Source organism: Pleurodeles waltl, chromosome 9 (genome assembly GCF_031143425.1).
Source record: "Pleurodeles waltl isolate 20211129_DDA chromosome 9, aPleWal1.hap1.20221129, whole genome shotgun sequence".
NCBI classification, from domain to species: Eukaryota; Metazoa; Chordata; class Amphibia; order Caudata; family Salamandridae; genus Pleurodeles; species Pleurodeles waltl.
Window position 1 is genome coordinate 582,304,899 of NC_090448.1, and position 18,724 is coordinate 582,323,622.

General features: G+C 47.8%; 1 protein-coding gene across 1 annotated transcript in view; it reads right to left on the reverse strand.

Moving 5' to 3' along the window:
- Nucleotides 1-18,724, reverse strand: part of SAE1 (SUMO1 activating enzyme subunit 1) — a 405,755-nt gene that overhangs the window by 229,607 nt on the left and 157,424 nt on the right. Inside the window, exon 6 of the mRNA XM_069207582.1 lies at nt 5,673-5,778. Within this exon, the coding sequence (XP_069063683.1) occupies nt 5,673-5,778 (106 nt within the window). The remainder of the gene's footprint in view (nt 1-5,672; nt 5,779-18,724) is intronic.

Below are 18,724 nucleotides of genomic sequence, written 5' to 3' on the forward strand. Positions count from 1 at the left end.
AAAGAGCAGTCGAAGCAGATGGACCCACCGGAGTCACAGGCCGAAATCCCGACGTCGACGGGATGGAAATCCCCGGGGCCAATCCCTCTGAAGCCACCGGAGCGGCCACCGGCGCCGAGCCCACGTTCCCAAAAGGGAGAAAGGGCATAAAGGGTGCCGGCCGAAGAGGCGCAGGATCACCCAAAGAAAAGGCCAAAGGCCCAGCCGGAGCACCCCCTGGAGCCATCTGTTGGAAGATGGCATACATCGCATTCAAGAATGCGGAACTATCGGCTCCAGGGGTGGGAAAAGCCGGATACTGGGGTGCCTGTCTCGGAGGCGACCCCGACGCCGGCCTCGACGTCTGCGACGCCGGAGATAACACCTGAGGCTCCAATACCTCAATCACCGACGCCTGTCCAGCTGAAGTCGGAGACGCCGGGGAGGGCAACGGCCTCGAAGGATGCGGCGTAACCGTGGGACTGATCTCCCATGTCCTTCGGCGCCGATCCGAAGACCTGGAACGAGTCTCCTTGCTTGAATGACGCCAAGATTCTCTACGGCGCCGGGAGTCTCGATGACGCCGATGTCTTGGCGAAGAAGACTTCTTGTGATGCTTTTCTTTTTTCGATTTCGCCATAAACAGCTTCGCCTCACGTTCCTTGAGGGCCATTGGATTCATGTGCTGGCATGAATCACAAGTCGAGACGTCGTGGTCGGAGCTCAAACACCAAAGGCAGTCGGAATGAGGATCCGTCACTGACATCTTGCCTCCACACTCACGACAAGGCTTGAATCCAGACTTTCTCTGCAACATTATTACCACAGCGAAAGACTACGCAGCAAAAATACACTGTAACCACAAAAGTAACAGTTGCTCCCTCGAAGATAACCGTTTCGAATGCACGGAAAAAAGGGAACTGACGTCGGCACGTCGTCGAGGACCTCTTATTGCCTGTATGACGTCAGACGGCGTCGCGTGGGCTAGAGTGACGTCCTCGTCGACGTGCAGAGACTAGGAAGAAGATTTCCGTCGAATGCTGGCGCCATGGGAGAATTCATTAGGTGAGGAATCCACAGGTAGTTGTATCCATCAGAATCAACCATTTTGGTTTGTTATTTTTGTACATCCAATATGGCTGTCATGTTGTTTCGTACCTCATTGTGCCATGCAACATAACAGCCATCTCAGCAGTATAACAAAACACTTCCAAGACGACTGCCACATTGAGTCACATCACATTGCATCACACAGCATGGCACCATCTTGGTGGTACAAAAATACACTTATGACATAGCTTCTGCTTTGCGACTAGTCATGTTGTGTCACACAGGTCAGACAACATAGCAGTCATCTTGGGAAAAAATAAAACAAAATTCCATTATGGTTATTCACAGCTATTCACTTTGAAAATGCCAGAGCAATTTTAAAAATACAGGACTTTTAGCTCAAATTATTTAATCACAATAAGGAACTGTAGGAGGCTGGACTGGCTTGTAGTGAGTACCAAGGGGTACTTACACCTTGCACCAGGCCCAGGTATCCCTTATTAGTGTATAGGGTGTCTAGCAGCTTAGGCTGATAGATAATGGTAGCTTAGCAGAGCAGCTTAGGCTGAACTAGGAGACGAGTGAAGCTCCTACAGTACCACTAGTGTCATATGCACAATATCATAAGAAAACACAATACACAGATATACTAAAAATAAAGGTACTTTATTTTTATGACAATATGCCAAAGTATCTCAGTGAGTAGCCTCAGTATGAGGATAGCAAATATACACAAGATATATGTACACAATACCAAAAATAAGCAGTATAGTAATAGAAAACAGTGCAAGCAATGTATAGTTACAATAGGATGCAATGGGGACACATAGGGATAGGGGCAACACAAACCATATACTCCAAAAGTGGAATGCGAACCACGAATGGACCCCAAACCTATGTGACCTTGTAGAGGGTCGCTGGGACTGTAAGAAAACAGTGAGGGTTAAAAAAATAGCCCACCCCAAGACCCTGAAAAGTGAGTGCAAAGTGCACTAAAGTTCCCCAAAGAGCACAGAAGTTGTGATAGGGGAATTCTGCAGGAAAGACCAAAACCAGCAATGCAACAATGATGGATTTCCAGACGAGGGTACCTGTGGAACAAGGGGACCAAGTCCAAAAGTCACGATCAAGTCGAGAGTGGGCAGATGCCCAAGAAATGCCAGCTGTGGGTGCAAAAAAGCTGCTACTGGACAGTAGAAGCTGAGGATTCTGCAAGAACGACAAGGGCTAGAAACTTCCCCTTTGGAGGATAGATGTCCCACGTCGTGAAGAGTCGTGCAGAAGTGTTTTCCCGCAGAAAGACCGCAAACAAGCCATGCTAGCTGCAAAGCTTACGGTTAGGGTTTTTGGATGCTGCTGTGGTCCAGGAGGGACCAGGATGTCGCCAATTGCATCAGGGGACAGAGGGGGCGCCCAGCAAGACAAGGAGCCCTCTCAGAAGCAGGCAGCACCCGCAGAAGTGCCAGAATAGGCACTACAAAGTGGAGTGAAACGGTGCTCACCCGAAGTTGCACAAGAGAGTCCCACGCCGCCGGAGGACAACTCAGGAGGTCGTGCAATGCAGGTTAGAGTGCCGTGGACCCAGGCTTGGCTGTGCACAAAGGAAATTCTTCGTGGAGTGCACAGGAGCCGGAGTAGCTGCAAAACACGCGGTTCCCAGCAATGCAGTCTGGCGTGGGGAGGCAAGGACTTACCTTCCCCAAACTTGGACTAAAGAGTCACTGGACTGTGGGAGTCACTTGGACAGAGTTGCTGAGTTCAAGGGACCTCGCTCGTTGTGCTGAGAGGAGACCCAGAGGACCGGTGATGCAGTTCTTTGGTGCTTGCGGTTGCAGGGGGACGATTCAGTCGACCCACAGGAGATTTCTTCAGAGCTTCTAGTGCAGAGAGGAGGCAGACTACCCCCACAGCATGCACCACCAGGAAAACAGTCGAGAAGACGGCTGGATCAGCGTTACAGTGTCGCAGTAGTCGTCGTTGCTACTTTGTTGCAGTTTTGCAGGCTTCCAGCGCGGTCAGCAGTCGATTCCTTGGCAGAAGGTGAAGAGAGAGATGCAGAGGAACTCGGATGAGCTCTTGCATTCGTTATCTAAAGAATTCCCCAAAGCAGAGACCCTAAATAGCCAGAAAAGAGGGTTTGGCTACTTAGGAGAGAGGATAGGCTAGCAACACCTGAAGGAGCCTATCAGAAGGAGTCTCTGACGTCACCTGCTGGCCCTGGCCACTCAGAGCAGTCCAGTGTGCCAGCAGCACCTCTGTTTCCAAGATGGCAGAGGTCTGGAGCACACTGGAGGAGCTCTGGGCACCTCCCAGGGGAGGTGCAGGTCAGGGGAGTGGTCACTCCCCTTTCCTTTGTCCAGTTTCGCACCAGAGCAGGGCTGGGGGATCCCTGAACAGGTGCAAACTGGCTTATGCAGAGATGGGCACCATCTGTGCCCATCAAAGCATTTCCAGAGGTTGGGGAGGCTACTCCTCCCCAGCCCTGACACCTTATTCCAAAGGGAGAGGGTGTAACACCCTCTCTCTGAGGAAGTCCTTTGTTCTGTCTTCCTGGGCCAAGCCTGGCTGGACCCCAGGAGGGCAGAAACCTGTCTGAGGGGTTGGCAGCAGCAGCAGCTGCAGTGAAACCCCTGAATAGGCAGTTTGGCAGTACCCGGGTCTGTGCTAGAGGCCAGTGGGATCATGGGATTGTGCCAACAATGCCAGGATGGCATTGAGGGGGCAATTCCATGATCATAGACATGTTACATGGCCATATTCGGAGTTACCATTGTGAAGCTACACATAGGTAGTGACCTATATGTAGTGCACGCATGCAATGGTGTCCCCGCACTCACAAAGTCCGGGGCATTGGCCCTGAACAATGTGGGGGCACCTTGGCTAGTGCCAGGGTGCCCACACACTAAGTAACTTAGCACCCAACCTTTACCAGGTAAAGGTTAGACATATAGGTGACTTATAAGTTACTTAAGTGCAGTGTAAAATGGCTGTGAAATAACGTGAACGTTATTTCACTCAGGCTGCAGTGGCAGGCCTGTGTAAGAATTGTCAGAGCTCCCTATGGGTGGCAAAAGAAATGCTGCAGCCCATAGGGATCTCCTGGAACCCCAATACCCTGGGTACCTCAGTACCATATACTAGGGAATTATAAGGGTGTTCCAGTATGCCAATGTAAATTGGTAAAATTGGTCACTAGCCTGTTAGTGACAATTTGGAAAGAAATGAGAGAGCATAACCACTGAGGTTCTGCTTAGCAGAGCCTCAGTGAGACAGTTAGTCATAATACAGTTAACACATACAGGGCACACTTATGAGCACTGGGGCTCTGGCTGGCAGGGTCCTAGTGACACATACAACTAAAACAACATATATACAGTGAAATATGGGGGTAACATCCCAGGCAAGATGGTACTTTCCTACAGGAACGCACAGATATAAGTTGTACATAAAATGCTTTATAAATAGCTTGTATGGCCAATGAAATACTGTGACTAATGCAAAGCTGTTACAGCAAATATTTTTATTTTCTGAGTTGGTTCACACTTTAGTCTCTAAGGTGGCAACTCACTTGCACTGGGCCAGTTTTCAGTTACATGCCTTAATGTTTTTCGCCAAACAGGCTCTACATAAAAAACTTTACGTGTGACTCATAAGTGTGAGTGCTGTTGTTATGATTAACTCACTTCAGCTAATGTTCATGTATTCCAAATTAGTGTAGTAATTCAAAGGGAGTCATATAACCCGCTTTCGGGTAACCAGTTATTTAATCATTGCACGTTTGATATGCAGTGCTGCCCCCTGTTTGTGCATTACACTTGGTGCAATTTTAAAAGCAACTGGTCTTGGCAAAGCCAATAGTGATTAATGGCGGGAGAGGGGCAGCAAGAATGGAGAGAAAGGTGGGGGTGGGCAAATAGTAAGCGCAACGCAGCGTGCACAGGGCTTACTGTTGGACGGATATTAAAATGATGAACTTAAGGTGTTGAGATGATTGGGGAGGAGAAATTGACAGAAAGGAGTAGGACACGCACTCCCATGCAGTACTAAATAAAAAATGACTGGGTTGAAAAAAAACACACAAAAATGCCCCTGATGGCAGCCGTGAAAGGGTACATACACTGAACCAATCAAAAACAAGGATAAAACCTAAATACTCCAGGTGAAACAAACACAAGAACAGCAAAGTCAATGAATCAGAAGTAGCATACTGAATAGTCTGAGTTTCTTAACTGTACAGGACATTACAAGGAAAAAAAAACAGCTAATGGCGATTAAAAAGACTAGCACAAAACAACAAAAGACAGAGAGATGATTCGCGATATTTATGTGACTATATCACCGTCATAAAAATATTCTAAAAACAAAACACCGACATGCCTGAGGACAACCATCACTTTCACAATGCGAGGTCCAGGTGTATAGAGGGTTAGGATAATCGCTGTACAAAGAACCACAGAATAAGTGGCTTGGTTTACTTAATAGCTTTTGTGGTGGTAATGTTGCTTCAGATGTTTCCAGATCTAAGTGCACGTCACTATTGCTGGAAGTATGAGTTTCAGTTAGCGGCTCACAGAAGATTTCAACCACGACACTTTATTTTATTGAAAATAGATTCTGTGCATTGCTGACAGGATTGTTTTTACCTTGAAGCAGGAAGTAGTCGGCAGGTGTTCTCTTCAGAGACGCTTTCGACTTGTCACTGCTCCAGTCAACCTCGAGAGCTTCTTTTAACTGGCAGAAAGTTACAGTCTGAAGAACAACCAGATTACCCACAATCATCAGTAACTAAAAGCATTGGAAACATCGCAAAACGTGTAGTACAACAATTAAACTACAACTATTAGAAATAAACCCAGGCAACGGCCATATTCTTCTCAATGGAAAAAATCCTATAAGTAAAAAACACAGAAGGGGCATTGAGAACTTCACATCCCACTACCAGCGACAATGTGTGAACTGGCACTAATACACTCACTCAATTATGAATAGCATGCATGAAACTTCACTGATGTCATTCAAATCCCCTTGAGATTCTTCCTACTTCAGACATTTTTTTTGTTGTTTTTTTTTACAGAATGTATTATGTTTGTTGCCATAAGGGTTTTGTTCTGGTTTGTTAATTTGCTCTGAACCTTTCATAAAAAGCTACTGGAATAAATTTCCACCTTTTTTTTATAGACCATAACCATGGTTTGGCAATATTCTGTAACATACTGATTTACCATAGGATTGTTACATTTATTATATCAAGCCTATAAGCACTTTTTGTTTTATGGTGACCAAAAGTGATCATGGTATTTTAAACGTGACGTTATGCTGCTTTCCAATGCGGCATTATAACATTAGTAGCTCTATCCGTCAAATCTCTTAACGCATTTTACAATTCTGTTGTTGTCCCCAAATCATAATAGCTGCTTATATCCTTGATGAGCAGCAACATGTAGGTTAATACAAAGGTAGTACAGTCAAGTATTATTCTGATAGATTGTCAAAACCTGGATGTAGGTTTTTGATATTTATCTAATCAAAATCTGTTAACATCTGCACAACCCGAGCTGCCTGTTCTAGGTCCTCCTAGCCGTACTGCCGTCCCACACTATGGTTCAAGCCACTTAAACTAAAAGCTCAATTCCTTCCATGCAATAGAATATGTGACATAATGCCTACTCCTGAGCTTATTTACCTGTGCTTAAGATGCTAAACTCTCAGTTCCTCTCTGACTGCAGGCACCTAACCAGCTCTTCTCACACAGCACAAAATCCACACCTGGGTCATTTGTACCGGATTATCAATTTAACCATGTAGTAAGTACCAAATGTTTTACTTAACTGGTGGATTGCCAATATCAACAGTCAGCCCAAAATTTAAAGCTGTTTTAATTAATTATAACACTTATAACACTTAAACCTGGCGTTAAAAACAGAGACTTGTACAGAATAATGGAGGACGGAAAAGAGGAGCAAGAAGCTGCTCAGAAGGCAATCTTGTCAGTGAGGGATTTAGGGCCATGAATGATTTGTGGCTTGGCAGATGTTTAACAGGTTAGAGATTACGTGGAAGCCATAGGGAAAAATTCCCCAACCTTGGACCAAAGAGAAGACTTGCCTGATTGTTGCAGTCTCTGTGTCTTTAAAGTGGAGAGGTTTGATCAGGAGTTCAAGACATCAACTAAGTTGAAGTGTTTCTTGTTACAGAAGTGCTGCTGTAAATAGGGCGCTATGTCAATTTTTCTGCAAATATTAAAGGAGATTCACATATCAAGGTGAAGACAGTAGAGAAAAGACAATTATTTGATGAGAGGGACATGATTTATTTTCAGTTGTGACAGTACAAGGAATGAAAGATTGCTTTCAGAGGGTCAAGGATAGATATGGGTATCCAACAAAGTGGGCTTTGCCACCACCATCAAAGGACAAGAATAATTAGCAGAGCACTGAAGGATGTGATCATGTGAAATGTGTGATTGGTAGCAGGACCTGTGGTTTTGTATGAGCATTTTGAATCGCATGGGTGTGTCCATTAAAACCCATGGGTATGTTTATGTACATTAAAGTAGAGAAGACACCCCTAGGAACGCCTTTTGTGAAACAAGTTTTAAACTGCAAGAGTTGAGTCAGCTATAGACTCCAGATTTTACTAGGTAAGGTCTTTGAGGGATTGAGCTTGAGACAGAAGAAGGGCATTCAGTTTCCAATTGAATGAACGACTTGTGTTGATGAATGTCGTCACAGGACAACACCCAATAGTAGAATTGAGGGGAATGTTTTGCTCTTACTCCGCTGGTTCCATATGAAGGTTGAACAGCAAGAGCCACTCAAAAAAGTAGAATTAATTTCAAAGGGCAGAGTAGGCCGTCATCTCGACAAAGTGACATTTTCCAGACGAAAGAGGAGAGTACCTCCAGGACGTTCCCATCGTTTCTCTCGTGAAGAGTAGTGTCCAGAATAAAAAACAAAAACAAGTGCTGGCAAGAGATCAAGAGGCATCAAACGACTATAATCCTATATCAAATTTGTTGAAAGCATCAGTCACCGTGTACAGGATGGCTATACCTTGTGTAGCAAAGAGGCCTTACTACAAGTCGATGATGGAAGCATCAATAGAGATTTTGTTCATTGATGCAATTTTGAAGCTAGGTGGCCATTGGCTTCATAATAACTTTTTTGTTTTTGTTTTTAAAAGGGGTCAAACATTCAGCCACCAACTGGAGGCATACCTAAATTTCCCAGACACCAAAATGCTATAGCTCATTCGATATCTCTCCAACTGCCAACATTGAGCCCTGATGAGAACATCAGAGTGCATGCCAAAAACTACCCATCTCCTCCAGAGTATTCCCAGGATTCATTTTGTGTCCCAAACATTTTTAAACTCAGCATGGAAGATGGCGGAAGGCTATTAAAAAAATCTCCACCCCTCCAGACATTTACCAGCTCAAGACCATTTCAGACCCATTCTGAACTGTATGTCCACCATCAACTTAAAACTGAACCCAAGAAAAATGTATCTGGTTTGTCAATTCATCCTCTTTGAAAATAAACGGGATGGATTCATATCCAGCAGACTCCGATCTTTCCACCTATTTTCTCTTCTTGCTTCATACCACTGGGAGACTTTGCAAGAATTAAATCTACAGTCTGACCTATATCGCTTTTCCTGTCCTCCTCATCTCATGATAGCAAAAGTGCTACTTTCTCAGGTAACCCCCTCCTCCATGTTGAAATCTACCTAACTCCTTCTCCAGCTTAAATAAAAGAAAACCTTGAACTCACAGACATCTCAAACTAAAGATTTTTTTCAATTATTCTTTTTATTTGAATAAACAGTTGCTCAGTACAGACAATTTGACATATTTAAGATACAAACTGTAATCTTTGGTCAAAATGAGAAACGCGGAATAGAGAGTAGGAGAACAGATACCATATGCCAGTCTGTTACACATGCAAAATTGCAAGAACAACATTACATGTTGCCATTTAGTACTGTCCTTTTTACACATTTGTTCCCCATCATAGACATATGCCAGGGTCCACCCAGTTCTTCTGCACACTATTGTCAATCGTTCACAAGTTTCTGGACACACTCCATGGGATCCAGATTTTGCCTTTTTTTTTTGAAGAACTCCAACTCTGATACAACACTTGTTCTGCCTGTTGACACCAATCCATGTTGTTTTTCCAGTCCCGAATTTCCGGGGGTCTGGTCTCTCCCCAAACCCTAGCGATGTTCCTTTTAGCTACTCCTGCTGCTAGCATCAACCATATCTTCTGATGCTGAGACCATGTTTCCTCCCCTGTTATGTGTAACACAAGCCATCTGGCATCTAGTAGTATGTTCAGGCCTGTCACCTGGGCCAATATTTGCACCGCCTGCTTCCAAAATTGTTGGATTATAGGGCAGCTCCAGAGAATATGGAAAAAAGAACTCCACAATACCACCCCCCCTTTTACATAGGTTTGTGTCGCATTGTCCCATGTGACGTAGGAGGGATCTAGAGTAACATGATCTATGTAGGATTCTAAGTTGTATTAGGAGGAACGGGCCCAATTTACCACCTCTCTGGGGGTCTGAAGGGCCTCCTGCCAGTCGTCTTTTATGAGGGCCATATCTTCCTCCCATGCCTCGCAGAGAAGGTGCCCAGGATCAGGGAAATTATTCATTAGTTTTTGGTAGGTCAGGGAAATTGTCTTTTCGGGGCATAGGATCTAGCAATAGCCTGTCCTCCAATGGGGTTGATTCTGGAAATTGGTCTCCTTCTCTTATGTGGCATCTGAGTGCGTGTCCAAATTGAAGATACTTGCACGGTTCTGAGTCTCCCATTGCAATCTTTCTCTGTAGATCCCGCAAGGATAGAACTGGTCCAACCCTCCAGATATACCCCAGGCAATCAATATCGATTAGCCCCCATAATAGAAGCCCTTCAGACTGCAGAGGCACTTAGCTGGTCGCTAGTCCAGAGTGGGGTCACTTTTGTAAGTTTCCCTCCCACCCCAAGAATTTTCTGGCTTCCCTCTATGCCCTTACTGTTGGATGTGTGTGGATTTGGAGCTTGTCTTCCTGCTTTCTAATATACAAAACAGAAGAGTATCCACAGTCCCCCACTGCCACTCTGTCCACTCTATAAGGTGGCTATTCAACATCTACAGACACCCAGTCATTTATAGAAACTAGCTGGTCCGCCCAGAAGTATGTTCATATGTCTGGGATAAACTAAAGATAAATCATTAAAATATTTGTATGTAGGTATGTTGAGCAAGGATCCTGCTAAGAAGCAACAGAGCAGTGCACAAGTGTGGGGTGCCCTGGCATAAGATGCAGGATCGTTTACAAAAAAGACACTGATGATAAAATGATAGGTGCTTGTTTACAGTGAACATGGTTGTTACTGATGGAAAGTACTAAATTGTGGTGATGTACTGTTCACTGAACAGGTGGGTTTTCAGATTTTTCTTTTAACTTCAGAACTGTTACTACAAAAGAGATGTTGCTTTGGCTCCAGGCACTGACATTTGACAGGGATGTAGCCCACTTCTCCCCTTTTTCATATTTTCCAATCCAGCAAAGTTCAGTCTTCTGGTGCAACATGACCGCTTAGCCAGGGATGCAGGATTCGGATTCTGGTAGTCTTGTAAGTGACACAGCTGTTCTCGGTTAGGCAAGATGAAGCAAGTGTGGTTACATTAAAATTGGAGTGATGTAGTGGAACGTCTGCAGGCCTTTCATGAGAGATAGTGATTCATGCAAAATGACTTTTAGTTGGCAAATGTGATGTCAGCAAAGCAGGACATTGTCTTTGTCTAAGTGCAAAACATTCCTCACACTCCAAAAGCAGTACTCATGACCCAGTTGATGATATAACAGATCACATCACTGGCGACATTACATATCACATTGACATTATTAATGACATCACTGTTGATACAATATAATTCCTTGTTCTAATAGGTGTTGTTACTTAATGATGTTGTGTCATTACATCCTAGTTTTTACTGGCATAAATATTGTGAGGTCATAAAGAACAAGTTACTTACCTTCGGTAACGCATTATATAGTAGAGACAATATATAGTAGCAGCTTCCTTACCTTTGAATTTCACAAGTGTCAGACTGGATACAGAAACTTTTGTGTGAGCCGTACCCCTACATGCCGTCAAGTGGCTTCAATCAGTTCCGCGTGTCATAGTCGGAAGTGAAGTCGCGGTCACCTAAATAGGCGCCACCCAGGCACACAAACATCAGTTACTTTTCACAGCTTTCCACTGCAGAAGCACATAGTCATGAAGTGAACTGACGAATGTGTGTCCAAACTAGGACCATGAAAGGGGAACAAACCTAGCCCTTGATATCTGTCTACAGGGCATGGAAGCATGGGTGGATCTGTAAGGAATCTGCAGCTAGACATTCTCTCTACCAAATAATGCGTTACAGAAGGTAAGTAACTTGTTCATTTTATAGAGACTTCTAGCTGCAGATTCTTTACCTCTGAATAGATACCTTAGCCAAATCCTCCTGGCGGTGGGCTGTGGACAAATTTTCCTAAACTAGAAAGTCCTGCAGGACCAAATGGGTGAAATACGCATCCCTATGGACCTGACGGTTCAGGCAGTAGCGTTTGGCAAACATGTGCAGGGATGCCCACATTGCTGCCTGGCAGACATCCAGCACTGGGACTCCATGAGCTAATGCCATGGTCTTCGCTTTTCCTCGGGTGGAAAGGGCCCCCAAGCCCTCAGAAGGCAGCTTATTAGCCAGGGTGTAGCAGACCTTGATACAGAGAGTAACCCAGCACGAAAAGGCTTGTTTCTGTACTGCCCAACCTTTATTAGCTTCTACATAGCTCACAAAGAGTTGGTAGTCCACCCAGAACTCTTTTGTGCGATCAAGGTAGAACAACAACCCTCTTTTTGGGTCCTTCTTTAGCAGGATGTGGAGGAGCACAAAAGGTGGGCAAGGTGATATACTGTCCAAAACTGAATGGGGTCAACACTTTCAGGAATAAAGAGGCTCGAGTGCAAAGCACCACTTTGTCCTGAAACACATTAACATAGGGAGGCTTGGATGATAAAGCCTGCAGCTCACATACCCTCCGGGCAGATGTTATCGCCACTAAAAAGGCTGTCTTGATGGTAAACAGCCGTAGGGGAAAATTGTGTAGCGTCTCAAAGGGAGCACAAATGAGGTAAGTGAGAATCAGGTTCGGGTCTCACAGAGGCATGATAAAGGGCCAAATGGGGAAACATATGTAGAAGCCCTTTGAGTGATCTACTTACAACATGGTACTTAAATAAAGAGGGTTGGTCAGGCAGCCGCAAGAAAGCAGACAGATCAGAAAGGTAACCCTTCAGAGTGCCCAAAGTAGAGCCCTGCTGAGCAAGGGTAAGAATGAAGAGAATAATATCTGAGAGATAGACACAAAGAGTTGATAGACTTTTCTTTACACTATTTTACACATTTTTGCCTTCAGCAGGACTATACCGTTTTAGTGAAGGAGCACCTGGCTTCCTAGATAACGTTGAAGATTTCAGGAGAAAGGCCACAAGCTATCAACTGTTGCTGCTCAATCTCCACGCAAGGAGGCAGAGAGTTCACAGATTCAAATAAAGGACCCTTCCCTGTTGCTGCAACAGAAGATTCTCCCAAAGGGGCAGCCTGATCGGAGGATCGATGCTCATTTTCAGAAGTTCGGGATATCAGACTCCATGCCCAGTCCGAAGCCACAAGGATAACTTGTGCCCTATCGTTCCTGATCTTCTTTAGAACTCTGGGCGTAAGTAGTATGGAAGAAAGGAGGCCTGAACTCTGCTCAAGACGAAAAGCTTCTCTGAGCGATACCTGCCTTGGAAACTCCAACGCGCAAAACTGCTACATATTGAGTGTTCTCTTCGGAGGCAAACAGATCTAACCAAGGCTCTCCCCACTCCTGAAAAAGCCCTTGTGCCACCTTCAAATGGAGCCGCCACTGAGTAAGTCTGCCCTGGCATTCAGAGAACCTGCCAGGTGTTGAACCGCCAGGGTTATGTTCTGTGTCCCAGCCATGTCCAGAAAGGTAGGGTCTCTTGACGTAGAGTCCACAACAACATCCCGCCTTGCTTGTGTTGCAGTACCACATGGCGGTGGTGTTGTCCGTGAACACGTCCACTAAATCTCCCTTGACAGAGAGAAGAAATGCTTTCAATGCTAACTGGATTGTGCGGAGCTCAAGCAAGTTGATGTGGAGCCCAGATTCCGCAGGAGACCAGTGTCCTCCTAACTCCCTGTCTCACAGTCAGCCACACCATCCCAGGAGTCACACATCTGTTGAGGAAGGGAGAGGAGACTGCCTTTGACCCAATCACTGTTCATCAGCCACCACTGCAGGTCTTTTGCAGTTCCCACCAAGATCCTGACCATGTTGGAGAGATTCCCCGGATGCTGCGTCCACTTGAACTTTAGGTCCCACTGAAGAGCCCGCATATGCCCTCTGGCAGGATTCATCAGCAGGATACAGAAGGTCATAAGGCCCAGCAGCCTCGGAGTCAGCCTCACTGAAATCCAGGATACAGGCTGAAATATCGGTACCATAGACTGAATATCCTGGACTCACTGCATCTAGGATAAGCATTAAACTGCACTACGTCCCGAACAGCTCCAATGAAAGGGAGTGCCTGAGAGGGGGGCTTAGACACGTTTATAGAGAACCCTGGCAAATGCAGGAGGTCTGCGGTAGTCTGAAGGTGGGTGACCACAGCCTGGGGCGAGCACGCCTTCAACAGCCAGTCGTCAAGGTATGGGAACCCCTGACCTGCACAGATGAACTTCAACAACCACCATCACCTTGGTGAACACCCGGTAAGGCCAAAGGGGAGCACTGTGAACTGAAAGTGCTTGTGGCCTACCTTGAACCATAGGAAACGCCTTTGGGCAGGCAGGATGGGGACGTGGAAATACGCATACTGCAAGTCAACACTACCAACTAATCTCTTTGGTCTAGGGAAGACCAGACCTGAGCCAAACTGAATGTTTTGAATTTCTCTTTCTTGAGGAAGAGATTGGGGGCTAGGAGGGGTCTAGAATTTGTTCTTCTTGGAAATCAGAAAGTAGCGGGAATAACAACCACTGCCTTCTTCTGATATTGGAACCCTCTCTATAGCTCCCTTGGCCAAGAGAGCTGTAACTTCCTCTCGGAGGAAAAACAGATGATCCTCCACAAGCCATTCTTGTGTTGGCAGTATTGGGGAAGGGAAACGATTGGAAAGGGAAGGATACCCCCTCTGAATGATCTGCAAGACCCATTTGTCCGATGTAATGGATTTCCAATAGAGATGATGATGGATTCTCCCTCTTGCTGGACACACATGTTCTTGCAGAATCGTACTAGGAAGGCTTAAAGGCTGCAGCTGCTGGGGTGGGGGGGGGGGGGGGGGGGGGGGGGGTTGCAACTTCTGGCAACCAGACCCACGGGGTCAGAATGTACAGTGGCTATGTCCTCACACAGCTTGTGCAGGACGTTGGCTAGCATAGGCTTGGCACAGTGGCATGCCCTTCCTGGAGCCACGAAAGGCAGACTGGGGGGCAGAGGTGTCCCTGAGAAGCCCAAGGACTTGGCCATAGCCCGTGAGTCCCTGAAGTACTCCAGTGTCAAGTCTGCCTTCTCTCTGAAGAGACTAGTTCCGTCAAAGGGCATGTCCATTATGTTGGCCTGGACATCTCCTTAAAAATCCAAATGTTCTCAGCAAGGTGTGGCACTCAAGGCCACTGTTGACAAAACTGCTCTGCCCAGCGAGTCAGTCATATCCAATCCACACCTGATGTTAAACTTTGCTGCATCTCTCCCATCTTTCACTGCTTGGGAGAGGATGGCCCCCGGCCTCCTCCGGGACTTGTGTCAGCACTTGCACAACTGTATCCCACAGTGTGTGGGAATAACTGCCCAAAAGGCTTGTAGTGTTCACAGACTGCAATGCTAGGCTGGTGGGGAAAAACATTTTCTTGCCTAAGCTATCCAGCCGCTTGGATTCAATGTCTGTGGGAACGGTAGAGAATGCACAATGGGAAGTTGAGGCTTGGACTATCAAGCTCTCAAGTATGGGGTGTTGGGTAACGAAACTCAGATCACCCAGGGCAGGACTATGGCGGCGGGAAATTGTCCTATTTACAGGAGCCCCTGTGCTGGGCTTGAACCATGTTCCCTGCAGGACATCAGTCAGTGCTTCATTAAAGGGCAACAGAGGTGCAGATGAGGAAGCCCCAGGCTCAAGCACTTTAGTCAAGAAGTTATTCTTGACTGCCACTGAGTGAAGCTTGAGGTCAAGGACCTCCGCTGTCCTCTTCACTATTACTGGGTAAGATGCTCCCTTCTCCATAACCACGGTGGCCATAGCTTATACTGATAAGGAGATGTGTCCAGTTCAGTGGCATCTCCTAGTCCCTCATACCAGTCCAAACTTAAACTAGAGGTGTCTAACTGGTATTCTAAAGAGTCTGGTGATCCCTCTCTCTCTTACCCCATGCCTGGCTGCTCCACAAAATACTCAGGCAATGACTTAGAGCCACTGGGCCCTGTCGGTGCCGGAATCTGTGTCGATCAACACCGTTCTGGCTCAGAGTCATCGGTATGAGAATGGGGCTGGCTCCGGCAGCGACCGGAGCATTAGAGTTGGGATAGACACTGGAGAAGGCCGCTTTGGCACGACTGGGGCCGATCTGGATCCGAGATTGGATCAGCGAGACCAAGCCAGAGCCGTCGGCGTGGAACCTGATGGGGCTTCCTCCAACACTGCGTGTTTCGAAGGCACTCCGGAGCAGTCAGCCCGCATGAAAACACAGCACATGGCCTCGTAAAAATCTTCTATTTGAGCAGGGGCCTCTTAACCTACTGAAAAGGGGAGAAGGGGGGAGGTGAAGAGTCTGAACTGGCACCGACTCTGCATATGTGTGTCTGAAACGCTGATGTTCCTCACTGGTTGCATCAGCCGATGCACGAGGTAAAGTTGAAGCCCGTTTAGACTACTACTTCTTCTTGCACTTCTTCCCTGAGTGTCCCAAGGACCGCAAGTTTGATGAAGACGACTTGGGGCTTCTGGAGCAGTCCGCGACCTTCTTATCAAACTGCATCGAAACCTCCTAGGTGTCGCGCTAACTGGCGTCGACCACTGGGCAGTAACCAGCTTCACAGAACTCTGCCTCAAAGCTTTCGGCGCAAAGGCCCGTCAGTCCAAGTACGACTTCAAGTCGTGGTCACGCTCAAGACACCATAAGCACACCAAGTGCAAGCCCATTACCGGCATAGCACAGCGACTGCGCCACGCGGCTTAAACCCTACCTTCCTTGATGACATTTATCGACACACTACACAAAAAAGTTTGACAAAATGTTTTTAAAAGTCTTTCAAAAGAGACAATGGGGTAACTCTTCGCTGGATCAGATCTAACTGGCACGGAAAGATAAGAACTGACACTTGCACGCCTGTGTGGTGCCTATATATGGGACCCTGATGTCACTTCTGGCGCCACTGCTGACGAAGCGCAGAACCAAACGAAGTCACCTGATGGCACGCAGGGGTACTGCTCACGCAAAAGTTTCCAGATCCAGTCTGATGCCTGAAAAAATCAAAGGTAAGGAATCTGCAGCTAGAAGTCTCTATGAGATCATCCATTTCTTGAACACCCAAGGGAACAAGGTAAGACTGATGGTGAGCGCAGCAAATTATAAGTGTTCCCAACCCATTGTGAAAGGCAGACAACACCTGTGGGACTGCAGGAAGGATGTATGAAAATATGTGATTACAAATCCAGGGACACCACTCAGTCTCCAGGGTCCAGAGCAGAAACAATCTTAGACAAGTTGAGAATATTGAATTCGTTTTTCCTCAGAAAGGCAGTGGATGGTGGTTCAGTATAGGACTGAGGACTCCATCCTTCTTTGGAAGTAGTGCAATAGGAATCCTCTCCTCACTCTGAATCCCGCAGCCCGCTGAATGGCATCTTTGGCCACTAGAAGACTAAATTCTTGCAGCAAGATTGCAGAATGTTCTACTAAAAATCCATCTGAGAGGGGGGCCTGGCTTCGGGCATCAAGATGGCAGTCGCACTCTAAGAGTGCTCCGGACCCCTCCGTCATCCGCCTGCTGAAGCCTCTATCATCCTGCTTCAATATTCAACCCAAGCTGTCCCGGCAAGATCCTCCGACCGGCAGAGAACCCGGGGGCGCTGATGGTGGGGAGAGGACTCGGAGCCTGCACACCCATAAATGGTTGGATCCAAGCTGGCCTGAACATGGAGGCCGGGAGCTGCGGACGCCCGTGGTGCCCCTGATCAGCGCAGCGCCACTGCCTGAACTGATTGCATCGATCGAGGAAGAGGAATTCGTACCCCCCGGGTGGTCTGGGGCGGTGGCGCCACGGGGATGCGCGGCACCAACGATCGCGGGCCACCCCCTCGGGCTTTGAGGGCTGATCCGGGCCTTGGCTGCCTGGCGTGCGGCGTGAGCGGCTTCTCGGAACGTGAGGGCTGGGCCCGGGCCGCGAGGCAGGAGCTGCAGTACTCACCTGTGAGCGGTGCTGAGGCGGTTGAGCCGGCGGGGAGCGGAGCGGCTAGCAGCAACACTCTGCCTCGGCACGTGCTCCATCCCGGACCCGCGCGGCGGTGGAAGTGCCAGAGGAGCGGCTGAGGCCTTTTACGAGACCAGGCCCCAGCAGGGGCGAGAACTGAATGTGCTGTGGGAGTCCCCCAACCCTTTAAAAGTCCTACAGCAATCTCGCCCAGGGAGGTGAGTGGGGAGACGTTTGTCTGAAATCCCTCGGGACTGGGGCGCGGCCGGGCCCCGGAGGAGCTAAAGAGGAAATCAGGGGCTCTGAGGCAATACACAGGTCGCGTGTTCTTCGGCCCAGACGCTTGGAGCCGGACCGCAGACACCATTTGTGATGTGTGCCCTGCCCTGTCCCCCCCCCCCCCCCCCCAGGGATGACCCCTCCTCAAGAAGGAGAGTTATACAACCACAACGGTCCTTCAGAATGGGAGCCCATTGACAAGGCCGGCCGGCAGCGACTGGAATCAAGTAAGGCAGAGAAGGGTTGACTGCCCCCTTGGTCGCTTAGGGCCTGCCCGAGTGACTGCCGTTTCATAAGGAGGTGCCGCCCTGGAGCACAAAGGTGCACCCTCATGGGTAGGGCCTTGCCACAGGGTCCAGTGGCCCAGCGGTCTTCGACAAGGACTGTCAGACTGAGTGGAGAGTCCCTCCCCCCCCCCCCCCCCCCCCCCCCCCCCCCCCCAGGGAGACTCCCCTTCGGTGACACAGTGAACACCAGGGAGGAACTGCATGATCGAAGGCCCGGGTGTGATTTGTGCGCGGCACTGGAGGACCCCTGCCTGATTCCTCGTGTCACCATGGGCAAGGACAGATCCGCCAGACAGCCCCCGGCCTCCCAGCAGAGGATCGACCAGTTCACTGTGCCGACGACCTTCTGGAGTGATAGGGACATGGCATCAGCCCCCCCCCATTACACCCGCCCCGGATGGGGTGCATGCAATCCTTCAAGCTATCCAGTCATCGCAACTAGCCTTAGAAACTAAGATCGGGGAGGTGCGCGAGGACATGGGCCTCATAAGACAAGATCTCAGGAATGCGGTGGGCCGAATCACGGAAGTTGAGAGTCAGGTATCCCAAACAGAAGACGATATAGTGGACCTTAGGACCAAAGTGGCCCAACTACAAACTCG